Genomic DNA, 27586 nt, shown 5'->3' with positions numbered 1-27586 from the left:
CCAGCCCCGCACCCTAAAACAATGCATTAATTCTGCATTCGCCCGGCCTTCGGAGCCGGCGCTTAACGTGATTAGTGCTGCTGTCTGCCCAGCTTAAGGGCTGAGCATGCTTTAAAAGCTGAAAGTAGAGCAGATGTCTTCTGCTACCCAGAACATTAGAGCTGAAGTCTTCTCAGAGGGCAGAGAATAAAGATGAAATCTTTTCACAAGGGGCATAAAAGAAATGCCAATATTCTTGCACACACTCCCCGTGGTACAGCTCTGCCTAGTTTCTGCCGGGTTTGCTTGTTTTTTCTTTAATATAACCAGCAACAAAAGCTATTTTCCTGTAATTGTTTAATCAAAATTATTTTATGATTTTGTACCTCTTTGATCCTAAGTATGCCATCTAAGATATTTTCTCCATAGTTAGTTTTCCAAAAAATAGTTTAATAACAGTAACCAACATTTGCTTTTTAGACTGTATTAACAGAAAAAAAGAGTAAGTCATTAACTTAATGACTTGAAAATACTGTAAGTAATAGGATTTTTAAAAAAGTATAAAAATGGCCTTTAAAAGTTTTTTGACAGTATTTTTATGTTTAATGCTGTGCTTACTCTTATGGCTATTTTAAATACCTGTAAAAGGAACATTTTATTTGTGTGCATTTGCTTGCACCTAGTCGCTGAAGAGACTCTAAAGATGAACATTAATTAATGATAGCTTTCCAGAAAACAAATTCTACAAACATTTCAGGAGTAAATTTATCATCTGATTTATTTGAATCTGTGATCCACAGAAATAAAGGCCAGTAGCACAGCCGATGAAATTAAACTTCAAAGAGAAAACTTGATGTTCCCAATTGTTTCAATAAAATGAAAGAAAAAGGCCACTTCAAAAGTTAGTTTTATTAATTATATACAGGATCCTTGAACAGCTCCTTGGCCACATGCTCTGGCTGGTGCTATCGTACATGACAAATCTGTGGCGCTGAGCCCCACGCTGACAACACCCGCCGTGCATACGCTGATTACGGCTTTGGAAGGACCACCCAGAAAGACAACTCCACTGAACACCTCTCCTCCAGTGGCACCAGCTAACAGGGAACACACACACCAAATACACTGCCTGAAAAATTAAATCCTCGCAAATAATTTCAAGCAGAAATGCACCTATGGCAAAAAGGACAAACTAGACCCACTTACTTCTCAGTGCTGTCGGATCTTCACACTACACCAGTCCACCAGCAAATCTGTTTCTGTCCCATTTGAAATGGTCTTTGGCAAAACTAATATTCCACACTGAGAAAGCAACTTGCCTCTTAGATGCATAAAAACATATCCAAGCCTTGGATAAGCACTGAAGCTTTTTTCTGGTTGCTATGCAGTTCCACTGCAGGAAAAGCCTTTTTGGTGAGTGGTTCCATCTTCCATGACATTTATGCTTTGTTTTCACTGCATCTGTTTTAAAATATTCCAGAAACTTGGTGTCGAAAGCAATTGACCATACGAACATCCTGTTCTCTCCACATTCAAGTTTCAGCTACGTTTCTCACACAGACTGATGCTGAAGCATTTTTAACAGCTCCCCAGTCCCAGGAACACGCTGGTCTTTGTGCTCCTCAGGGCATCACTCACAACCCTGCAGTTTCCCAAACCAGTGCCTTCATAAAAGCAGAAAAGTTGAAACAGATCACTGTGCACTCCTAGAATCTACAGCTGTTACTTTGGAGCACAAAGATTAAAATTTCAGCAACCAGGTCCTTCCTCCATCCCACTGCTGGATGATGCAGGACACTAAGCCACAAAAGCATTGACGGGAGAACAGGAGAAAAACAGCCTGGACACATATGGTTTGACTTAACATTAACTGATTAAAGGTATTTTGACTAGTTCCACAGCTAAATTACATGCACCTGTTGCACGCATTAGTAGCACCTACATCCAATCCAAACACAAGGATGTGGGCCTGGGGATGTAAGACTCAAGAAGATTACATTTCACATGTTTAGCACTGGAACAGAGTAGATTTATTTATCAATTTCACAGTTTCCTTGAAATAAACCATCTACATTAAAATAATTCAACCTAATATGCCATAAAAATAACATTTGAACACTCTAAATTATACATTTTTATATAAATCTACTGTTAATTTTATGATCTGTGCAGAAAAAAATTTATCATCATCCAGTTAGTAGCATGGATTTTCAGGGCCAAACCAAATGAATCATGAGAGAAAAATGCTCCTGCCTCTCTAATACCTTTAATTTCAGTAATTAACCATAACAAATAGAGCCAGTCTATCTAACATGTCTAAGCTTTTTTGATGTTTACACTTTTTTGCTCTGTCAGCGAGGTCACCAATGGATATGCTATTTTTCCCTCCTGCACCATCCTGTATCTGAGCCTCCACCCTCTGGGAATGCAGTTTGGGTCCACCTTTCCCAAAGAGAAGCTCAAAAACGAAGCGAGGAAGACAAGCACATGTACAGAACAGCTCCATACAGGAGAACCAAGAGGGAGAAGCCTTCCTCAGCCTGGAAAAGGACAAGAAAGGAAGAATGCAAGAGATATCCAAAAATCATAAAAGGCATGGAGAATCAACTGGGACGTGAGTGGCCATTGCCCTTCCCAGTGCTAAAAAGGGGAATTGGACAAATCCAAGGAGGGAAGTTTTTGCACACACAGACACCATCGCTGTCTCTCACAAAAGACCTGCTGGAAAGTATTCTGGATGGAGACTTATTCCCTCATGTCTATACCCATCTTAAGTATCTACTACCATATAGTTTTGTTATGGAATTTCACCTTCTAAAGAAAAATACCCTTTTCCATCTCTACTCCAAACAAGTGTTGCAGGGTAAGCTCAAGGGACAAGGAAAAGGAGAAGGAACCCCAAGAGCGCAGAAGCAGGGAAGAGCTGGAGGCACCAACCAGACTTTCCCAGGCTCTCACTCCCCAAGAATTCCCACTACCCCTGCAGGCACCCAGGGCAGTGGGTGGGACCTGCCCAGTTATGCTTCAAGGAGGACAAGAAGAAATTCTCAGCTTCTAGGAACTCCCATGTCCAGCATCCTCCTTCCATTGCTGCCAACAGGCAACAGGGCCAGGAAGAGATTAATGAGAAGACCTGAGGGGTCTGAGACAGAGGGTCATCCATGAATCCTGCCGAATAGAGAATCCTTGCACCAGACAGCCTTTGGCTTGACCATCCCTGGGATGGTCTTTCTTATTTGAGAAACTAAGGAAACAAAGCTTGCTTATAATTTAAAACAAATGGGGAAGGCTTTTTGCAGTCACCTATAGAAGTGCTGCTTATGCTTAGTGCTGAACAAGTACCAAAAAGTTGAGCTTTCCCAAATTTTCCTTAGGGAACATTAGGCAAATCAGCCCTACCACTCCCCACGTCCCAGCTGTGACAATTACAGATCTCCAGCTTCAGAGATGCTCTGTAGACTCTGGAGTTAACACTAGGGGTACCTGAAGCCATTAAAAGAAACTTACAGACGGTCACTGGAGCACTCTGCATCCTACCATTCAGAACAACTCAGCAGCTGCCCTCAAATGTCAGAACCTGTTCATAAATAAGTCACAAGCATCACAGTTAAGGTACTTTCATTATTGAAGATCATAATCAAAATCAAAGAGATTATTTACTCTGAAGATTTCAAGTGACATCTGCTGAAATAAAAATATAGTTTGGAAAAAGATTGTAAGAAGATGACTACGTTATTACCAGTAACTTTTACATCTGCCATTAATTTTCACTTGGTTTTATCTTCTCTCCTAGTCTGCATCCAATTTCACATTGACTTGTGTTTTATTACAATCCCAATGTGAATCCCATCAACTGAAAAGACTAATAATTGCCTATGAAATGCAGCAAATAGTGTGGATATTGTTTCCCTTTCCCTTAGCAAAGCACAGCATCTTGAGGTGACTGGCACAAAGGAGGATCGACAGCCTTGAAACGGTCTGTTTCCAGAACGGAAAGCAGCTACAAATACACATGTGTGGACCAGAAATGTTTCCCCCAAACCTGGAAAGAGTTAATCAAGTTACACTTCTTGAATACGTTAGTGAATGACGTTGAAATGGCACAGGAACATTCTCTAGCCCGGCATACCCCAGACAAACTTCCCCCAGTGACCATAATTTAAGGCAACGTTTTAAAACAGCTCTTTAAATCTCAGTGCTACGGAGAACTGCTGAGCCTTGTAACACAACCTCTCTTGCCTTCCTCTCCTGACAACACACTGAGCCCAAAAGTATACATTTAACACCCAAGGGTCCTACCTGTCTTTAAGGAATTTTTATAAAGTAGATGCCTATCTCGGGCTATTTAAGTACTTTGTAGTAAGACATCAATGGCATGTATAGTGATATTCCTTTGATCATTACACCACTGGAAATAAATAAGAAAACAACCCCTAAATCTTCACCATAAAAATTTATGCTTGGAACTCACCAACCTAAGAATCATCATACCACAAAACCACAAATAGTATTCAATTCAGTCTCTATGTTCTCACTCATGTGATAGCCTTTGATATTCCCCATGATGAAAAATGAATACATTTTACTACAAAGATGATTTCTGAACAAAGCCCTTTTTATTTTGGTTTCCTACTGAAGAACAAGAAATCTAAAGTTAAAGGAGGAAATCAATAGCTGGGCTAATTATTAGCCAAAACCAAAAATAAATTAATGAAATGGAGATTTTTCTCTTTTGTAATTTCTAGCAGCACATTTCAAAACTTTCTTTTTATTGTTCCATTTCTCAGTTCAGAATTCAAATTATCATTAATACGAGGCAGAATTTAAACTGTTTCCATTTTCATTGACTACACTGAAGATGCAGAACAGTCCTCCTTTTGCTGTACAACTAAACCTCACCAAATGAAATGTTACACAAGTTTTATTTTAAGGGCTGCTCTTGAAAAAAGAGAGGATGTGAACATCTGTGAAGAACAAGTGCAGAGAGAAGACTAAGATATGTAGATAAATCATTAGTTATATTAAGATATGAAACAGGCACCCAAAGAATGGCATAAAATGTAAATGAACTTTGGGATCTGGTCTCTTAATTTGACAGCTGTTTGACAACTGCAAAATGGAAAACTGACCTCAGACAACTGTGTATAAATGAGACTATTAAGCAGAAGAATTTCATATGGAATGATACAATATACAGTGCAGTAACTCCTCACATGGGAATAGATAAATGTAGACTGGAATTTTTATTGTGTTTGAAGGTGGTGATGTTAAAAAGACTTGAATTTCACAAAGACGAGCTCCATGCTACATTATCACAATTAATGCCACTTTCTGAAATACAATGACTGTCGCCTGCAGAAAGAATGCTCACACAGAACTCACAGGCATTTAAAAAAATATATCCAAGAATATGTCCAGTATATCTCCAGTGTCTGGAGACATAGAAAAAAAAAGTCTTCTGCACTTGAGCTGCAAATTCAAAGTCAGCAAAATTATACAATTAATAGGTCATGGGATAACTTATTTGAGGGGTTTCTTTGAAAGTGTTACAGGCAGCCACAACTACAAACAGAATCTCTATCTCCAAAGCAGCACCAGAACAGACTGATCCATGGAGAGAGTGCCTTAAAGAAATACTCTGCAATTTTGGCCCCTATGGACAGATCCTCTTGGAATGAGTGGCAAACAGTAAGCTTTTACCATGACTGCCTGAAGCATGTGCCTGAAGCACGGTTAAGTTTATATTCTCAGCAGTAACAGAGAATTAAACGTGAAACAGAGACAAAGCCTACTTGTAGATGTAACTGATAATTTCAACTCATTCCTTCTGCTCTAGATCTCACTGAATAGGGCAGATCTTCCAAAAGCATCCCCAAGCAACACTTCACATTCTCCAGCAACATAAAGAGCCATTTGTGATAAGTATGTTTCATTTCAAAGCAGTTAAGCACTTGGCTCTTTATTCTATTTATCTCTTTGGGGCAAATCAGCCTTTTGTAATCGGCCTTTCCTTCCTCTCTTTTTAACCACAAAACACCAACAAAAAGTTGCACAACCTGTAATAGAAGAGACAAAAAAAGCCACCCAAGCCCTTGCAGCAAAATCCAAACTTAAAAAGTTACAGTTTTCCACGCTAACCTAACAAAAGGTTAGCAGTGACAGCAGCAGGAGAAGTAAAGATTCTGAGAGTAAAGTGACTGCAGTGGCTGGACTTTTGGATAGAAAAGCTATTTGCTGTCCATTACCTTTAATTTTCAGTAGCATTTTGTTAGGGGTGGGATTTGTTGAGGGTTTCAGTTTCTAGGTGTTAGGGATTTTTTTTTTTTCTATAACTTGTGTTCACTTTTTATGTCTCAATGTAATTCAAGTGGTCAGTAGCAAAACTGAAACTGAAAAGTAAACAAAGCAAATCACAAAGATATCAAATGAGACATAAGCACCATCACCAAAACCTTGAACATCCAAACCTCTTGGAGCGAGGAGCTGCACTGCAACTGCACTGTTTGAAGAATCACAGTCACAGAATATCCTGAGTAGAAAGGGACACACAAGAATCATGGAGCCCTGGCCCTGCACAAACACCCCAACCATCCCACTCCATGCCTGAGATGTTGTCCTAACACTCCTGGAGCTCTGGCAGTCTTGGGGCTATGACCATTCCCTGGGAAGCCTGTTCAGCACCAAACCACACTCTTTTGTTCATTTTTAACTTGCCTTTTCCTAAATTTTCTCATTCTTGTTTTCAAGAGACACTAAATAACCATCTCCTAAACATCTTCTCCCAACCAGTTGTGTTTTTACAGCCCTTCATGACACTCTGCCCCACTGTCACCTACTTAATTCTACTCAAAATTATGACATTGTAATAATACTATTGATTTATTCTTGCACAGTCCTGACACAAAACCAACTCTACTTCAACCCTAGTCCAAGTTAATCCCAGATATGACTAGAGCTATGGAATCACATCAGCATGATGTAACAAAGTTTGTGCTTTACAGGTTATTAATTTTCTCTGACTCTAGCAGTAACTCCAATAAAATGCTTGAAATCTCCCTACAAAACTTGCACTGCTCATAAGCCTCTCCATCACCTCTTGGCTCCACTTCAAAAGAAACTTTAGAAACATCCAGATCAGTAGGGAGTTGAAGTCAACTGTCATTTTACAGGGGAGACATGAATTATTCCCACAAGGAGTGGTCCTTGCCCTGAAGACTTTAATCAGGGATGAAGAACGTGAACTCAACACAAAGATCACAGTTCAACATCTCCCCATTACAGCTGGATCTCTGCCAGGTGATATTCTCCATTTGTCCCTTCCAAACCCAGCTCTGCTGCTTACCCTCACACCAACAGGAACCTTCCTCATCGAGGAAAACTCAGCTGAGAAGGAGGAGCCTGCCTGAAGCAGGGCTGGCTCTGCTGCACACTCCTGCTGCCAGCAAGAGGCCAAGAATTGTGGTAAAAAAACTTTGGCAACCAGGCCGTAACCAGCACAAGAGAAACACAGCATACACTTCCCTTCATTGTAACTTTAATTTCTATTACCAATTCTGCTCCCTTGCTGCCTAAGGCCATTTCAGATAAACACTTTTATAATGGATGCCCTTCAAAGATAGTATTTTGCTTTTAATGCCCTTTAATAAACACAAGGCATTCCAAGCCTTTAAGCAGCTTGTAAAAGGTTATTTTTAAAAGTATCTAACTTCAGAACATAAAAATTAGTCTGAGGCCAAACTACCCAGCCTGCTCTCAAATGCCAGCACCTTTATAGTACTCTCTGAAGTTACAACAGATTGTCATGTCTCTGTTAGGAGCACCAACATAAATCTTGACTGTAATAAGAAGTTTTAAAAGAAGAATTATAGGGACAGATTTTCATCTTCTAGAAGTCTGGTTTACTTCAAAAATTTACATAATCTATACAGATCCAGGCCGAGTTAGCCTTTAGCGACCTAAGAATACCAAACCTCCGAGATTTGCAGACATGTCTGGTTTAAAGTCAAAGCTTATATTATTAAGCTGCTACAACTCTTACATCTCCATCCACATGTCCCATTTTATTTCTTGTCCTAGTTTAATGATACTTCCAACATGTCCTGAGCTTTTCAATCTGGATGATGTACCTAATGATTTTGGTATTGAACACTAACCTCCTCCTTCAGTTTCCATACAGATCTCATAAAAGAAGAAATGGATTACTGCCCAGAGCTGTGGTTCACTTGTTCATTAAAGAGCTTATTCAAAGAATCCTCTTAAAAAGCCACTTAGTGGCAAATGACTATTCAACACTACAAATAAAAATTTTATAAAATACAATTTACTTCAGCTTTCCTTTCATACCAATGCTATAATCCCTCTTTCCTATTACAAGGTGTGCCAAGACCCTCCCTGTCCCTTTTCTCATATCCTACAGGTACCTCCTTTAACTTCTCTCTATTACAAGCTGCAGCAGAGAAAGGGATGATTGGGACACCTGCCTGTCCCAAGCTGCGCCAGATCAGGTCAGAAAAGCAAATATTGCACTACACCTTCCTGTAAAGCCTTGCAGCTTTAGAAAAAATAAGGCAAAAGCCACACAGGACAACTAAACCTCTTGCAGCCCATATAAATGGGCATTCGAGTGCTTGCTCCAGCCAAGGCTTGCAGCAAAGCATGATCAACTCTCTCCTAGGCAGGTCAACTCCTCCAACTAGATTGTGGAACAAAGTTAAAAGTCAAAGCAGAGTGAAACTTAAAATTAAGAGAGACAAAAGTCATGGAAAATTAAAGCAAGAGGACTTTTACTGGGTTTTACTGCACATACGTCCTTTCCTAAGAACACAAAGTAGAATGTGAACTCATGGTATTTATGTAGTATTTTTTAATTATGGAAATTTGAAGAGAACCCTAAAATAGTTCAAAAGGAAAAGGACTACAAGAATGCTCTGGATTTGTACTTCAATGAGCTATTCTCCAAAGAAATTGTATCAGTAGACTGTTTCAGGGATCAGGAAATAATTTTCCTTAACCCTTCTGAGTCATTGATGCTATTTTTCCTACAGCACAGTACACTAGGTCCTGTATTTCTGTTTCTGAAACTGTCAGGAGTCCAATTCAAAGCAATAAACAGGTTGACTATGGCACCGTTTAAATTACAAAAAGAAAATGACATTTCACTACTTATCGAATAAGGTTAGAATTTAGTACTTTACTTGCACTGCAAAAGGAATTCTGAACTATTTGAAAATGTCAAAACATGTACTTATAGATTGGTAAAAAAGAATAGTTATTTTCACTCTTCTAAGCTTATAAAGGCAATACCCCTATAGATCAAAAGGCCAGATAAATCTCATTAAGCACTAGGTTTTCCCTTTTGTCTAGTTCTCTCTTCATATTCCCTCATTTCAGCCCTTTGAAATTCTGCCTGTGATCAGGGTTTCCGGGGAATATCTGGCATTGGATCTAAAGGGAACCCCATGTCACTGAAACATTCCTGACAATTCATCACTTGATAAATTATTTCTTTCTTACCCCCTACCTTGCTTGCACCCAGTATTTCCACAGAACCTGTGAGCGTGGTGCAAAAATTATCCCATTGCACCCAAATGCATCATCTCGAGGATCTCTGGATGCACAGAAGTTAACAAGCTTCTGAAGCTGGCACCCAAAAGTTCCAGTCCATGACATTGGTATTTCAGAATAACAGGAGTCTGTTCATTCCCAGCCCGTGTCTATCATCAACACCTGTGCAGATGAAAGGACGGTTTCAGATGGAGAGAAAACAGAGGACCATGAGGCCATTTCCCTTGCTCTGTCCAGCAGGACAACGGGGACTGCAGTCCCTATACTGACATCTCCAAAAATTCCCCTTTACCACCCTACCACCTTGCTGGCGTTCATTTAGGAAATCAACTGCTCATGAGAAATGCAACCAGGGAGAGAAAGCGAGTCGCCCTGTTAACAATGGCACATACTTTGTGCATCCACCGAAAACTGTCTTTATCAAATCAGGAGCAGGACAATCCATGAAAGAGAGGGCACAACACTAAACTCATTTTTTTATCCACTGTTTATGTCATTGTTGGATTTTAATATATATGAGATGCAACACTTAGTTGCATCTCATATAGTAGTAACTCTACTTAGTAGAGTAAAAATCAAAGTCTACTAAAATATGAAGCTTTATGCTAATAGTGAGAGCCATGGAGAGCAGGAAAGTAGTAACAAAGGTGTCATTCTACTCATTTTCACTGTCTTTGCTGAACATCACAGAAGTGACTGGGGTCTAAGTCCTTAAGGATCATGTGAATCCATCCACTTTAAGACTTTCTGCTTACCATACTCACACAACATGCACATGAGCAAAGAGAATTGCTTTCAACAATGATGTGCATTAATTTACAGTATTTTTTAAGACCTTCTATCATGCTTCAGTTATAGGTCAAATGATTCATGCTTTGCAAAGATAATCTTTGCATTTAAAATTTATCAGTCCTTCAGAGGTTGGTTCCCATTAGTGCTCATCGTTCTCACTGCTCATGAAATACATCCTCACAAGCTGAGTTAGTCCTACTCCAAATCAATGATTCCGCCATACTAACTTGATCCAACTGTTGCAATTATGAATCATCTGTTGGAGCTCTAAGTTATGATCTTCAATGACCACTAATGAAGACTGCCTAGCAGTTAAAATATCAAAGCAGCATATATCAACACACTTTAGACATGAGAAAGCCTTTCAGTGTTGGACTTTTCTTATATTTATTATCCACTGCAAATTACATCCCAGGCTGCCTCTGCCACTGACAGTCCTAAGTGTGGAGTTCAGCACCAGGTTTTAATAACCCCCCCTGCCAGCTGTTTGATCACTGGTGGGAATGGGGAGGGGGGCAGATGAAAGGCCAGGCGGCTCCTGCAGGGTATCAGCTCAGTCAAAACAAAGGGACTTCAGAGAGAGACAGAGATCCATCAGGTGTGAATCCCAAATGAGCAACTGGGAGTGTGGCAGTGTGGCCTGACTGAGCTGACTGACACTGCAAGTGTCATTCCTAGGAAAAAAGTGCCTACCAGTGGGATCATTCCAGAGGCAGGAGGGGAAATGTGCTAAAGCAAAAACCTTGGAAAGTAATTTTGGACTATTTCTAAATCACTTCTATCATTCAACTATGTCATTTTTACATACGTTGTATGGAGAAAATCTCGTTCTCATTTAAAATGAGTTCTCTCATTCCAACATGACAGTGCAGTTATCTGTGAGGGGAAGGAGCAAAAAAATAAATTTTCAGAGATTTCAAAATTGGGCAAGAAAGAACTTTGAGGAGTTAACTTAGCAAAAACCTCCTGCACTGAGTGGACGTGGGTTGCATGATCTGACACAGGTCAGCTCCTCCAACTTGGAGCAGAGCGTATTAATAGCATTAGCATCAGAATAAAAAGTTCCCACTCCATGGATATTCAATAAAATACTTATTTGGTAAGAGAAGTTTGGTACAGAGATAATGCTAAAAACACAGCTAGTTTTGGGGAACAAAACTATTGCTGTTCTCTTTTGTGTTGAATTTCTTTACCGGGATTAAAAAGAAAGGGAACAGAGGGACCAGAATCATGCTATTTTTTATTTTCCACTTCATCAATAATCCAGGCATCTACCACTAGCCACCACTTTCTATGTATTACTGTGACCCTTGGGGTGGTGGGTTTTTTTCTTGTAAAGGAGTTCTTAGAACTTTTTTTTTTTTTTTTTTTTTTTTTTTTCGTTTTAATTGGGCAGCAGGTCAAGGGAGGTATTCTGCCCTTCTGCTCTGCTCAGGTGAGACACCACCTGGCAAGCTGTCTCCAGCTCTGGGGTCCAGCACAGGAAGGATGTGGAGCTGCTGCTTGAGCAAGTTCAGAGGAGGCCATGGAGATGCTCCAAGGGCTGGAGCACCTCTGCTCTGGAGACCTGCTAGGAAAGGTGAGAGTGTTCACTTGGAGAAGTGTTCACCTGACCACTTACAAGTTTCTATCCTCACTGCAGCCTTTCAATACTTGAAGAACATGGGTAAGATGAGGACAGACACTTTTAGCAAGGCCTGTTCTGACAGGACAAGAGGTGATGGGTCCTAAACTCAAAAGACAATAGATTTAGACTAGAAAAAAGAAGACCTGACCTTTTTTTTTTTTTTTTCCCAATGAGAATAATCCAGTGAGTGGATTGACAGCTGGAGGAAAGGCTGCTCTATTTTTACTTTATTCAGCCTTGTGCAACATCCAAATGACCTTCTTAGTTTGTCTTACACCAAAGATCACATACAGGTTCCCTGGGCTGGTAAATGAACTCAAACCCCAAATTTCACTCCACTAATCTAACAATAATCCATCCTTCTCACTCCTTACAGCTACGCTTCTAAGGAATCATCACTGTCAGGAGAAAATGAGACTTTAGGAGCAAAACACAGCCATCAGATCAGATCCTGAAGGGATCTTAACTTACATTTGTTCTCTCATGCTGGATAACATATTTACAGTATTCCTCATTTTCAGCTCTTTAACTTCAGCTAAGATATTCAGCCCAGTGTACTTCCTTGTCAAGGCACCATCAGTCAAACCCAAGCACATAATTTTATCTCTTGGTTACTAAATTCAAGCCACTTTAAACATCCTGCTTTCATCTTTATAGTTCTCTCCCACTTTTTAACCATGCTGCAGTTACAGAAGAACGTACTTGACATATAAAACGTGCACGATATTTCTTTAACATTTTAATGCCGTGTATTGCGTTGTAAACATCTCTTCATGTTTTATCTCCTTCTCCATAAATCAGAGGTGACTATCTTAGAAGTCTCAAAAATGACATGTTTTCTCTCTAATATAAATGTAAGCCTCTACTCCTTGAATCTTGAGTGAGCTTTCAAAAATCATCAAAAAAGAGAGCTATGAAAAAGCAAAATATTATTAACTAACTTAATATAAATTTCTCCCACTCCATTTCTATGACAGCCTGAAGTATGGCAAAAAAAAGAAGATACAAAATTAGTCTTCACTACTCAGAAAGCCAAGGCTTTACTTAATTTATTTGTAACTTATAAGCAACAACACTAAAGCATTTGTTTGATTCAAGATTAATATGCAGTGTTTACAAGATGAAACCCCAGAATATAATTCCATTTTCTTACCATAACTGCAACTAATAAGACTGATTCCTTATGAGATTTTCTGGAGATTTTGGCTAGCTTGGTAATGTTACAGACACAATGTATCTCAATCCGCTCCTCGGTAAATACATTAAGTGATTTTTTTTAAATCAAAACCTACTGTAAAATAACAGTTATTTTTAAAAGACAGATTACCAATAAAGAACCCCTGTCTGAAATAATTTTAAGTTACTTCCATGATGGAAAAAATAAAGAATGCTGTTAGAAAGAGAGGGAAAAAAAGACGAAAGCCGTTTTAGCAGGTGGGACTGAGAAGTGGTGACATGTTGTAGTACAGCTCCAAAGGGCCGGAGGACATAACGTGGTGTTGGATGATGTGCAGGAGAACCAGGGAGCACCGGCGCTGGGAGCCACTGCAGTGCTGGATTAGGTGTGAGGTACAGCTCTGAAGTATTGTGATAGGAAGGAGTGAGGCAGAGGCAGAGACACCGGTGGAGGACAAGAGAAATAAAGCACAATCTGTTCTCTGGCACCTTCCCATAGGAGATTCCTCCCTCACAGCCCACAGACCCAACACACTCCAAGGGAAAACCCAAGGACCCTCTGATATTTATCCAGATCCACAGAATTCATAGCATTTTCCACCAGCCTGAGTCTGTTTCTCTACTGTTTCTCTTCTGTCTGTCACAAATTATACCAAGATACTTTTCTTGACATTTTCTAAACAAATGTCTCTAGAATGACCTTGCTGTACTGCAGGCACCACATCTCCCTTTTTTTTTTTTGTCTGTATTTTCCAATACAACTTTTTCACTCTCAAGTCACAAAACAATAAATCACAAGCTCCTTAAAAATCATTGTCCAATTTCACAGAATCACCATCAAAATGCATTCTTTCTATTTTTCTTGGAAAGCAACGCCACAATTTAGATTTTGTGAATTGTGAAACTTTTTTCTAAACACATAGCTGGATAAATATTCAGACTGTCTTTCTATAAACAATGAAAAGCTACGAAGTTGTTGATCTGCACCGTCAATCTGTTTTTTCTTGTTAAAAAAAGTGGAAGTGGGGCAAGGATCCCCACTTAAGCACAGTTTTGCAAGTTTCTGGCTCTTGCAGGCAGGAAAACATAATTTTAAAGTACGGCATTCAACCATCTGAAAACAAGGAGGAAGTGATAATTAGAAGATTGTTTCAGACCAACTTTGTAAAGAAATAAAACACAATGTTTTGGTGTCTGTGTATTACTTAGCACAGGCCTGGCTCCAACGCCAGGACTTAAGTCAACTTAGGTAATTCAGCTTAATTCACTGGGGGTAAAACTGTCTCAGCTCCTACGAGATTGTTAAAATCAAGTAGTTGAGGGGAAAAAAAAAAAAAAAAAAGGAAAACTCCCTCAAACTTCAGAACCTGACCACTTACAAATTTCTATCAATACTTCTATGAATTTTACAGAATCTTCAGTACATTGTCACGGGACAAGGCCCCTTATATCCTGTCCTAAATCACAGGGAAGAATTTCACACAATTCACACTTCACCTTCCCACGACACAGAAGGGGACTGTAAATTGTGCACATAGATTTATCAGGGAAATGAGGAGTGGGAAGGATGAGTTGCCCTTAAAGATGTACAGATTTATAGCAATTTGGGAAGCGGAAAGACGGTTATCATATAAAAAGGTCCCTAAGGGACAGAGAGGAGCAACGGGGGAAACATGAGTCATGAGCTGCCAGAGAAGTAGATGCGTATGGGGAGCAATGGACAGAGCAAAGTAGCAATAAAGGAAGTTCCAAGTCAAATGTGCTCCTTCCCAACGGTCAAGATGGATTACCCAAGCTTTAAGCATTTACGGAAAATTAAATTCCCAGCCAGCTCAGACACAGTAACACCGGGAAAAAGACACTCAACGACTGAAAGGATCCATTGATAAACAACAGATCACCAAGCACAGCTTTTTCCTTTTGCTTCCTTACCAACTCTGCTCCTTTTTTTTTTGTAGGAGTAATCTGCCTTCAAGGTCTCTCTACACAGGAAAGTGGGTCAATATGAGTGAGTGTGAAAATTTAAAATGTTCAGCTGAAATTGTGAAAGGCAGTTTGACACACCGTGAGGCTGGAGTAACTTGCAGTGAGTAAAGAGTGAATTACAAGACCCAGTACAAAGTTATTGCACTCCTCTCAACTCCTCTTAAGATCCTCTTAACTTCCCTTTACTATCCCAAGTGTCCAGTTCCAAATTACAGCACAGAATTCCTGTACTTCTGAGTACTTCAAGAGTTTAAGAAATGGCTTCTAAGAGTTTAAAAAGTGCCTGCTTTTAGGACAAAATACAATGAGCAATACATGGAAGCTGAAGACAAAGAAAATCAGTTACTTGTGTGGGAATGTCACCTCTCAGAAGATCTAGCAAAACCTCAAGACAAGTTGCACAGGAGTCTCTAGATAAGCCATCATCAACTCTCTTCATCCAGTAGTATCCACATCAAAAGTGAAGGCACATATGACAGTAAATATTTCAAAGGATAACCCATAAATTTATTTTTTCATATTAAAAAGGTAGTAAAGGAAAAAAGGGAGGAAAAAAGGGTACATCCAAAAATTGCATCAAAACCCAGCAAAACCTCACCTTAGTTATGACAGCCTTTCTTCCCAGCCTTTGTGTGAAAAATATGTAGATGATAACTAAATGCATTCTTCAGAAAATAGCGTGACTTATTTAAAATTATTTTTCAAGGATATTTATGCGTTTCCAAGTTAGGCAAGCTACATAAACATTTCCAAGCAATTAAACACCATGCCTTGTCCTTCCCATTTTGCAGAGAAAACAGAGTTAGCTGCCTGCTCCAGTTTTAAGCTCAGTGAAAGAAACACTAAAACCTGTAAAAACAGTAAATAGGACTTACTCCAGGCTGAGCAAAATGTGTGCTGATGGGTGCAATCCTGAAAAACACACCACATGCCTACAACTGAGGTGTTACAAGGTGTAAACATCAAAGAGCCCAACTCAGCCAAGTTGACTCCAGAGCGTGGATCCCAGGAAACCTCCATTACTGGAGTTCCAGGAGTCACAAGTGGTTGCTGAAACCATGAAGTGCTGTCAATAGTGGCATCGGGCTGCTCCTTCTTTTTCCAGGCCACATTTACAACTGAAAGCGACCATCGCTACTACACTTTGAAACACCATTCAGCACCACAAGTTTTACAACCTGTTCACTAGTTAGGCTTTCCCTTTGGGAGAGCCCAAGAGCCACTGTGCTTCACAACTGAGCGCAGGAGAGCCAACATCAGCATCAAGCTCCACAGGCCTGTTGACACACACAGGGAAGCTCAAGTTCAGGCACTTGGAACATCTCTGGCATGGGACAACTTCCACAAAATGGAGGTTCTCAGTTCATTTTGCAGATGTGCCGGAGATACCATGATCCCAGCCTGGACAAAATCCCACTGAAGTCCCACTATAGATGTTTTAAGTGGATCTGAGCCACTCTTAAGACAGATCCAATAAGGTCATTCAGTAACACAACTGAAGAATCTAGCCCATAAGCCTGGAGCCCTACTGGCTATTCTTACACTCCAATTACCCAGTTCTTCCTGTCATTTCCAGGGACCCAGGCTTGGGTATTACCAAGATAAACAGTATTATTGGGAGGCTTAAAACCTCATCAACTCCATTCTATATTAACAAACTGGGCCTAGCAACCCCACTTGAATTCTCAGGCATATATTACTTTTGTGGTGTCAGTTTTAGCAGCTCAGAGCTCAGGCAGCAGCTGAAGGCACAGCACTCCCGGCCATGCAGTCACACTCGTGGCAGCGTTCCAGAAGCCAGGATGACACCGGTTTGCTGTACACATGAAGAGATGGACTGACCTGATTGATGGAGTTGGCAGCACAGGATGCCAGGCCAGTTCCAAGGGAGGCGAGCAGGAAACAGGTGAGCTCAAAAGGGACTGGGGCCATGGCAAAGCCAGTGGACGCGGTGCTGACAACCAGAGCTGCAACGCAAGTGAGAGCACAGTTCAAAGCATCAACAAGAAACCATCTTTGTACATAACACTAGAGTTATGGCTTTCAAACCCTGAAAAAACTCTTGGGCAGATTAACTTTTTGCTATCTTTATGGTTCACACTAGCTCCAGGAACTGGATACAATTAATACAAACACTATACATAAAGAAACCAAAAATGAGAAGGAGAACTGCCAGAAATGAAATAAGAAACCCAAAAGCAGCAGCACATTAGCAGAAGATGTAAGGATACAACTTGTGTCTCTGTATCCCTATTTTATGGATTTCCTACGGGACCAAATTGCCCTACACAACATGCACAGGACAGATATTTGTTCCAGTAACTCACACATCACTGCAAAGTCTAATGCAGAAGAAAAAAGAGTAAAAAAAAAATCCCACACTGAGATACATGCTTTATATCAAATTATAGCAGGAATTTAAGCAGTGCAGAGTCAAAAAGATATTTGGGGCATGTAGCTGCAGAAATTTCACTGCACAATCTCTGTTTCCACTGCTTCTATTTGACACGCCGATTTTGGGCTGAAAGAACAATTATATCATCGCAGAGACACAACAACACTTAATGGCCTCAAAATTTGAGTGGGTTCATAAAAAATCAATTTCAGTTTCGTCATGCAAAATTGTAACTTTAGTACAGTACTGCAAATCACATCCTTAAAATAAAAATTACCCAAGTTTTAATCCCAGTATTGTAATTAGCCAAATAATAGGTCTCAAAAGCCTAACTGTTGGCAAGAAATAGTATGATATGACAAATACTTTGAAAGTCAGCACACTTATGGTACATCTCGCTCATAACCTTGAACCTTACAATCTGAAATTATTAATTATTAAACAGAAGGTATTTAAAGTATGTTCTGATGTAGTTACATGCTTCAGAACTCAGCTACTTTAAATCAAAGTATTGAAATTTTCTTATCTTCCTGATTTCTATGAAGTCTCCTTTTTGTCTGAAGTTAAATGACAAATAAATAATCTTGCTGACTGAAAATACCCGGATTATCTACTAAGCAGCACTACTTGGGATGAAATACTAAATGTCACGGCACAGACCTGCCAGTAAGGATGCACATGAAAAGTGCTCTTTTCAAGAACTGGGCCCACCTAAGAACCTTAGGATTTAATCCTGAAAACACAATGGACAAAACTTGCTGCTCATCAAAACTTTTCTCTAAGTATTAAAGTCCACTGATGGCTGAATATTATAATAATAATATGCATAACATAATAAGTATTAACTATATAGCCTTGTTACGGATTCACAGGCTACTTCTACAATACAGTGGATCTATGACAAAACTTCACCCTTCTGAGCAGCTCTGAAAGAATCACAGATTCTGCTACCTCACCAGACAAATGAACATGAAGGTACTAATCATTCTGAAAGACTAGATCTTATTTATTATATAATTACAACACTATGTTAGTTTCCAAACTCTTGAATCCTCCTTAGGAATGCACAAAAAAAACCATGAAATGCATTGGTACAACTGAGAAAGTTCAAAAAATGCACTGAAAATGACAGTGAACAGTGGCATTTGCATTTCCAAGAGTGATTACATTCATTTTTTTTTGCATAATAAATCACACGCTCGCTTCTAGACAAGAATTTAATTAAAACTTATCTTAGAGAGCACTTTACACCAATTTATTAGGGGAAAACACCAACTCATTTACTGGAGAAGAAAGGTGGAATGGATTGGCAAACAGTCAGTGTAACATTACCACTACCCTGACCCCAAAGAAATTCTAACACTGTACAGTTACAACACTAATTAAAGTCCCCATTGATTTCTCTAGATTAATTTTAGCCAGTCATTTGAGCATGACTTATCAGGATCTCATTTAAAAAGGCTGCAGTACATCCTCTCCCTAAAGCAGGTACTTTTTCTTGTTTGGGCAGGGTTTGCACACCAGGCATCCCCTGCTTTCCTCATCGCCCAGATATTCCAATACAGCACATTAGCAGTAAATAGGAAAATGCTCCCTTTGGATTGGAAAGTTTATTTTCTTTAACTGTGGAAGCAATAATTTACTCTTCAACTTCCCTCATGGAGGAAAAGTGTATTTAATTGAGATCACATCAAGGGAATGAGGTCACTGACTCTGTTTGTTTTTTAATTCCTGTTAGTTTAGTGCATTAGGGGCCAAATTAACTTCACCTTATTGCATAATAGATGGAATCGATCCTTTCAAGACTTGCTGATGGGAGCTGGCATTATACACGCTCTTCAAAAAGAAGCCAAGATTTAAACTTATGATCTCAGCCTAAGCCCTATTTTCAGTCTTTTAAACATTTTTTGCTTTAACAAAAAATTAACAGAGGACATTTGTCTCCCACATCAATGTAGATGAAAAAGAAAATGCTAATGGATTGGTGACAAAGAGTGAATTATAATGTTTCTGGCATAAAAACACAGTCCAAAAGTTTAGTGTGTTCTTTACATTCCTTTTCAACTTCATCACAATGTGCTCTGCCTATATAAATCTTTTGTATTTATAGCATGTGAATCATTATGCCATATTTTGTTTACCTACTATTAAAAAGTAGCCAAGCCAAAATAAAAGCACAGAAAGCCAAAGCAAATCAATCTTGCTTTGGAATTCCCTTCTATTCCTGTACTGGTGATATATCAGTACATAAAGAAGGAGAAAAGCAAATGCATTTTTACTTTTTTTTTCAACAAACAATGTCACTGCCTTACTGCAAAAGTTTCTATAGCCCTTAAAAGAAAGTTGCTTCCCAAAAGCTGAAGAAATACTCCTTCCTGAGTTTTCACACTTCAGTTTCTAGAAAGCCAACTGTAGCAGCAGTATTTAGAGATCCCCATCTAACCAACAAGTCCTTTGTAAACCCAGGTTTGTTTGGGAACATCAAAGTGTTGATACAGATTATAACCTGCACATTAATAAAGGCCACACTCCTGAAGCAAACTTAAACTTGGGAAAATCATTTGAAACAAATCTGCATCAAATCATGCAAAATTCAAGTGCAATATTACAAACAGAACAGATAACCTCTTACCATCAAACAATTTTAAAATACTTTGCTAAAAATGAACTACAGTAATGGTTTCTTTTTATTTCATTTGCTTTTCTTGTAGCATGGAAAACCAATTGCCAGAATGCTTTAGTTTCTTTGATGGGATAATAGTTACTGGTTTAATAATCACAAAAGAACTACTTTGACAAGTATATTAAATATATTTAGAACTGTTAATAAAGGTAAACTGGCAATAATCAGAACAGTAACAACCAATAAATATTTTTCAAAGTTTCCGGCCATACTGAAGTTTTCATTTAAAGAATAAATGCTATTATTCCAGAATTAACTGGGAACATAGAAGACCTCCACTAAAGTAAATGCAATTTTTTACTATAGCAGCTATTACCAGACCTTCAGCCTACAAACACAACACAGACCCCTTATGTAGTCATTGTTTCAGTTTGGTAAGCGTCAAGAGTCAGTCTGCAAAACCGGATCTTCATCATCCTGTCACCAATACACAACAGACAAGAGAGAAATAGGATGTTCACAATCACACCTTTAATCAGTACCAAATATCTCAGGCTTCTGGTTTCAGGTTCAGCACATTTGTGCTAGAGGATCACTATTCCACAGACAGAAATCCATAGAGAAGCAATACATCCAATACTGTTTGCTAGTATGCACAACAGAATTATTTTCTTATAACAAGATGTATGAAAAAAATTTCTAGTTTTGTCTTCAAAACTGAAAATGCTCAGAAATCAGCATATTTGTCTGCACACGTTGATTCACCTCTCAGACAGGTGCTATGTAATCAGATTCAAGTAGGTTGGAAAAGACCTCCAAGATCATCAAGTCCAGGCTTTGCCTGATCACCACCCTGCCAACTGCACTAAAGCACTGAGCACCATGATCAGTCTTTTCTCAAAGACACAAGGTGCTGTACGTCACAGAATCATGGAATCACTGAATGGTTTGGGTTGCAAGGGATCTTGAACATCATCTATTTCCAACCCCTATGGGGTGAGGGGGGTGGAATCTATCCCAGGCTGCTCCAAGCCCCATCAAACCTGGCCTTGAACACTTCCAGGGATGGAACAGCCTGTTCCAGTTTAGCTGCTTGTCCTCACAGAAAGACCAACATGCTACAGGAGCAACAATAAGGAAATGTCCACAAATCCTAGAGCGTTATCTAAGGGAATACTCATCATTTTTCATATCATGCTTTCCTCAGTTTGCCCAAACTAAAAACTGAACTTTGATTTTCCTGTGGTTTTACATATAGTTCATCTGAGTTTTCATCTGTAATCCTTGGAGGAAACATTACTTTAATCTAAACTTGAAGTTAAATTTAAGACAAGACAACCTGAAATTCCTAGTGTGTGCATGCATTACAAATCGCTGGAATTTCCTTATTCTCATACCTTCCCTTGTCTCTCTCCTATTTTCAGTTACACAGCAGCTTTAGGATCAAGTTGAAAACAATGCATTTATAATTCTGAAAATCTATCAGACAGACACATTAGCTTTCCAAGCGCCTGGGTGGTAGGATACAGCTGTTCAGAGAGCAGCCAACATAAAACACGACAGAGATGGGAATGGATGAAAATTGAACCCAAAAACGTAGATTATGTGACATTTAATGAAAAGTTCCCTAATTGTTTTCTATGGCAAAAGAATATAAACAAAAATCTATTCCTGTTTTTAAGGCAGAGCTTCTAACGGCAGAGTCACAAAAGCTGCAGTTTACATGAAGCACGGAAATAGCAAAGCTCATTTCCTTTCCAAGGTGAAGTACAGTTCATACTACAAACAAAAAATCGCTTTCCAGCAGCAACAGGAAAAGAACAGAGCATAAGGAAGTCCCATTTTGGCATCATGCAGAGTTTGTTTTTTTGTTATTTCATACTCTAAAAAGTATAAATAAAGTGTCTGCCAAAAAAACCACACAGGATATGAGATCTATCACAACTTCACGGGTGAAAGGAACTGAGTTGTATGACATTTGCAACTTAAAAACTGACCTCAGAGAATATATTCTTCTTTAAAAAAAAAAATCAAAGAACTACAACACCAGAGTCTTGACAGAATATATCATTTGTCTAAATGATTACACAAGTGGTTAAAAATTTTCCTTGCTCTACATGTTACACACAGTCTTATTCCTGCTTATGTCCTATCCTATCCCATGACCAATAAAGAACAATAGAACTCTCCTTCTACAAAATCATCTTCATCTAACTTACTCTTTTACACTTTCCACTTACAAAAAAATCTGCACACCAAACACATAAAGATCACAACGAGAAAAGAGGGTAAGTTTTTCCCTGTATCTCTCTATACCTTCTCAATAGATGAAGTTTACTACATTTACCTAGGATCAAGAATTGCTCCAAGCACGTGAGAAGACAGAGATAGACTAAAATCACAGTCCCTTTCCCAACAGGCATGCAAGCTTGATTAAAAATTGTACAGCTGTTCAGAAATTAGCAGTCAAGCTTACACTTCAAAAGGCACTGTCATAAAAAACAACAGTCCTGAAGGGAATTAAATTCCTTAGCCTTTGCCTTCTATACCCTATTTTAAATCTAGAGTGGTGCTTGCCTAGTTAAAAGGGGCTACCAGGAACTGTTGAAGAGTTTTGCAGCAACTCTGAGGCCACACAGAAATGTATCTCATGAAATTGTTTTCTCTTGGAAATGACCCTCTCCCATCTTGCTGAAGTTGTTGAAACTCCCATTTCAAGAAGCACCAGTAACACTGAGATGTGGTACAAGCACTGAGCTTACCCATCAGCAAACATATAAAAAAAACCTCAAGTGCTTTCAACAATAGTCAATTTTCTTTCTCTCTGGTCCCTTAATCAGCACAAAATAAATGACCTAAGGCTTTCTAAAAACAATGAGGAAAAAAATTAGGATGTGCAAACAAGATCAGTTGTGCCAAGTCCAAAACACAAGATTTATCAGGAACACAGATGAAAATGTAAATTACCATTACACACTCTATGTGGTCAGCAAGATTTTTCCACAGAAAAACAAACAATGAAAACTCATACATTGCAAGACAAAAAAGTTTTTAAAAGTAAACTGAATTCAGGACATTCATTATAACAAATTTTTAGGGCAAAGAACAGTCTTGTTATGAGGAATTCACTTGACCGACTGGAGAGCGCCCAGGCAAGGACTTAGGAAATTACATTTCTGTTCTTGGACTTTATATCACAGACAAGATGTAAGGCTTTGGTCAGATAATTAGAGCCTCCTTAGAAATAAAAGTATACACAGCACTACCTATTGGCAAAAGGGTAATTTATAATTGTTCCTATTGGCAAAGGAGTTACATAAAGTCGTTAAATATTATTTCTTGAATGAGACAAAATGTAGTTAAGGCTGCAAGGCAATTGCTTAACAAATTGCAGGTTTGAAAAGACAACACTATCAATGACTGAAAAGTAAATCAGATCTTCTTTTACAAAATTCAATCAGTCAGATTCAAACATTTTCCTTTCTAATATAGGAAACTGCTTGGATTATCTTACCTTGGGACTTCTAGTGCTAATTTCACAACCAGCAGTACTATAGTGCAAGGTATGTAAATAAGACAAAACACTGGAAAACTTAAGCAAGACAACCTCAAATACTGAACACATTATTTGTAAATTCACTTCCTTACCCAGTTTCACCGTAGTCTGTCTACTAACACTTGCTTACTTCCCAGAAACTAGCTGACTCTCATTCTTTTTAAACAAAATTAATGGGACAACTATTAAATGCTTCCATAAAACAATTTTCCTAGCACATACTTGATTGAAATTGATCCGACTTAGCATCAATAAAGTGGGAATTATCACATGCAAAACTAAACCATACCAGTAACATCCCAAAGAATTCTGCTTCAAGCAGAATGCAGAGAAATTAGAAAAAAATTACCAGTAATACCTGTAAGCTTGATTTTGGACAAGCGTGCCAAAATTCCTGGCAAATCATCCAGCCGTAGCTTCATTTCTTTCCATTGTCTGTCTTCCTTGGATTCAGCTCCCCCTGGTATGACTGAGTCTTCAGTTTCTGCAGCTGATTTGATTTCTCTCAACTCATTTCTGCTTGACATCTCAGACCACGACTGAGGAACAGGTGAAGCTGAGCTAATTTTGTGTACAACCTTTTTTTCCTGATCCAATTGCTGAAGCTCATGAAAAGGAGACACAATTGAATCGGACTTGGGCTTGGCTCGTTGACTGAGGTCTTTGTTGCACTGTGTTACATACTAAATACAATGAGAAATGTTAAAACAAATAGATAAAGATATTTCTGTCCATTTCACTTTATTAACACCAAGAATATTACTACTGTTTTATTCTTGTTACGAGAATTACTTCTATGACACAACTGAGTTAGTCTGAATTTCAGACACTTATTTCACACACAGAAAGACTTCTGAAGTTGGCTTATTATTACAAAAGCAGCTTTACAACTCACAGCTGAATCAATGTTTATGTAAGCTTGGAAAATTGCATTTGAATGTTTACTTCCCCCCCAACAGCTACAACAGTAAACTCTTTGTTCATATTCAAAACCACTACGTAACCCAATGTAACTTACAACTGATCAATTTCACAGAATAATAAAGGTTGGAATGACCTCCAAGGTCATTGAGCCCAACCTTTGACCAAACAAAATTCACCTTTAAACAGGGAAATATACAAATGCCCCCACAACTTCAGTTTCCAAACATAAGTACTAAACTTATGCATATTTAATAAATGAAAAAATTAAAAATATTCCAAAAAAGACAATTTTCCACCTATGATATGAAATCATCTCCCATATTAGTCTATTATTCTTTATGCCAAACTTTTTGTTAATTAATTAGACAACAAATTTCAAAGGAAAATATATTGAACAATAAATTAGAATAGAGTAGTTTGCTCTTTTAGAGCTCACAGAATAAACACAGAATAAGAAAAAGAGCATTTAAATTCTCTTCTCATATTTTCTTCCCCCAAATACTCTACCTATTTCAAGCACCAGAAGCATAGAAATAAAGAACTTTCAACCAATCCTGATTTCAAGTGTACAGTAGCAATTACAATGAGGAAGAGTGGTCTGCAACTCTGAATGAGCAATGTGAATACACTTCAAACCAGCAGCACAATTTTAAAAAATTGCTACCATCCACCACCATATGATACAACTGGTCAAAGATGATGTAATTTCAAGGAGCTTAATGATAATTACAGCTTATTTAATACCTAAAACTAACAGCACACTGTAAATGTAACCCATTAACTTAATGAGCTCAGGAATTTTGACTCAAATAAACCAATGAACTGAGAACACACCACCTCCACAAGTGAGTTCCATCTACTACTTGTATGACTGCTAGCCAAGATGTGACTTTATTATAAAAAGTGACTTTTTTTATAAAGAATCATTTAAAAATAATTTTTTGTCAAGTTTCTCAACAGAAGGCGAGTGCCCTATTTCAAGGGTACAGAAGCCTCCTGTCAAGCAGGGGACACTTTGCAACACAAGGCACTGTCCTTGCTACAAAAGGTTTCCTCCAGCCTGAGACGTTTTAGGACACCAAGTGCTTTGACTGTGATTTAGTGAAAAATGGAGATGCTTAAATTAGCTGAGTTTGGCTGATAAGAAAAATTACTCTTATCAACTAATCTCCATTTTGACTTATCACATGGGATGAATGAAAATTAGGGGATAGATACACTCCTTGACTTACCATTCGTTTGAGAAAGTTGCAGTACTGAAAGGTAATCAACTTGCTGCTGGCCACATGGTAAAGGTGCACAAACCGGCACGGCATCTGCCGTGCACCAGTGCTCCTCAGACGCCACACAAATAATCCTGCATAACGGAAAACAAACCAAAAAGTAACAGCAGGTTCCAGTTTCTTCTCTGCCACAGAGCTTGCTTCTAATTGAGACTACAGTGCCTATTGTCAGCTGCGACACAGGACACCCACACAAACGGAAACCAGGGTCAGATAATGGAAAATGTTTGTTTCTCCAGGTGAAAGCCATGACGCTGCAAAATCATGGAGTCATTAAAGATGGAAAATACCTTGAAGATCAAATCTCAGTATTAACCCAGTACAGCCAGGTCCACTACTGAACCATGTCCCCAAGTATTACATCCACATGGCTTTTTAAACCTGACAGGGATGGTAACTCTATCACTGCCCTGGGCAGCTTGTGCCAGAGCCTGACCACCCATTCACAGAAGAAATTTTGCCTAATATCCAACAGAAACTTCCCCTAGCCCAACTTGTGTCTGCTTCCTCTTATCCTGTCCCTTGCTTCCTAGGAGCAGAGCTCAATCTCCACCTAGCTGCACCCTCCTGCTAAGGAATTGTGGAGAATGGGAAGTTCCCCTGAGCCTCCTTTTCTTCAAGCTGAGGCCCCCCAGCCTCCTCAGCTGCTTCTGGCACTCCAGACCCTTCCCGAGCTCCGTTCTCTTCCCTAGACATATTCCAACCCCCCTTTTCTTTCTTATCCCAAGGGGCCCAAAACTACACTGTAGGGAAGTCCCAATAATTTTGGGCGTTTCTTATAAATTCCCGAGCATCAGTAAGACGTATTTTCACAGAATATCCTGAGCTGGAAAAGACTCACAAGGATCATCGAATTCAATTCCTGGCCCTTCACAGGACACCCCAACAATCCCACCCTGACCTGGAAAGGGTTGTCGAAACGCTGCTTGAGCTCAGGCAGCCTTGGTGATGGAGCATCATACAACATAGTATTGCCCCACTACTATATACACTATCGACAAGATTATCTTGGAGAGGAAGCAGCTGCCATAGGAGAGCCCTAAAGTCAAACACGTGTGGAGGACACACAGCGCAGTGTGGCACACGGGGACGCCCCGCACACGGGGACACGCACACGCATAGCCTTGCAGGCCCCGGGGACCGCTCCACAGAGCAGCCCCGGGCCGTCCCGGCCCTGCCCGCACACCGGCCCTCTCGCCCTACGGCTCCGCGGTACCTGCGAGCGCCCGGGGCGGGCGGCAGCTGCGGGCGGCGCTCATGGCCGCGGCTGCTGCGCCGCTCTCCTCTCACCGCCTGGGCGCTGCCATCTTGCCGGCGCGACCTCCAAACGCTTTCCGGGTCGGCGCTGCCGCGGAGGCGGAGCGGCCATGCCGGGGCTGTCCCGACCGGGGGGCGGTCGTGTCCGCGCCGTCCTGGAGCCTTGGGCGGCTCGCCGACGGGGCTGGCCGTGCCCCGAGGGAGTGGGTTTTTTTAATACCGAAGTTTGAAATTCCCCAGGCCAATATATAAAAGCGGCGTGGAAGGAGTCAAAAGGCTTTTCTCTACCAGTACGAAATAAACGACCTAAAATAACAGAATCACAGAATCGTTTGTGTTGGAAGGGACCTCTGGAGATCACCCTGACCAATGCCCCCTGCCCAGGCAGGGTCACCAGAGCAGGGGACACAGAAACACATCCAGG

General features: G+C 39.6%; 1 protein-coding gene across 4 annotated transcripts in view; it reads right to left on the bottom strand.

Annotated features, from left to right (window-relative positions):
* LOC135455463 (protoheme IX farnesyltransferase, mitochondrial) overlaps positions 1–27284 on the bottom strand; it is a 96043-nt gene extending 68759 nt beyond the window's left edge. The window contains exons 1-4 of one of the 4 annotated variants that reach the window (XM_064728700.1): positions 27122–27284; positions 25855–25979; positions 24057–24381; positions 16967–17091 (exon numbers count right to left, since the gene is read on the bottom strand). In XM_064728700.1, the coding sequence (XP_064584770.1) occupies positions 16967–17091; positions 24057–24381; positions 25855–25979; positions 27122–27164 (618 nt within the window). In that variant the 5' untranslated portion in view covers positions 27165–27284. Of the gene's footprint in view, positions 1–16966; positions 17092–24056; positions 24382–25854; positions 25980–26746; positions 26903–27121 lie in introns of those variants that run through there. The other 3 variants (XM_064728698.1, XM_064728701.1, XM_064728702.1) reach the window with 3 other exon arrangements.
* Positions 27285–27586: the final 302 nt, after the last annotated feature.

Source organism: Zonotrichia leucophrys, chromosome 18 (genome assembly GCF_028769735.1).
Source record: "Zonotrichia leucophrys gambelii isolate GWCS_2022_RI chromosome 18, RI_Zleu_2.0, whole genome shotgun sequence".
Lineage (NCBI taxonomy): Eukaryota > Metazoa > Chordata > Aves > Passeriformes > Passerellidae > Zonotrichia > Zonotrichia leucophrys.
The sequence above is the reverse complement of the archived record's forward strand: the minus strand, read 5'-3'. Positions and strand labels throughout refer to the sequence as shown.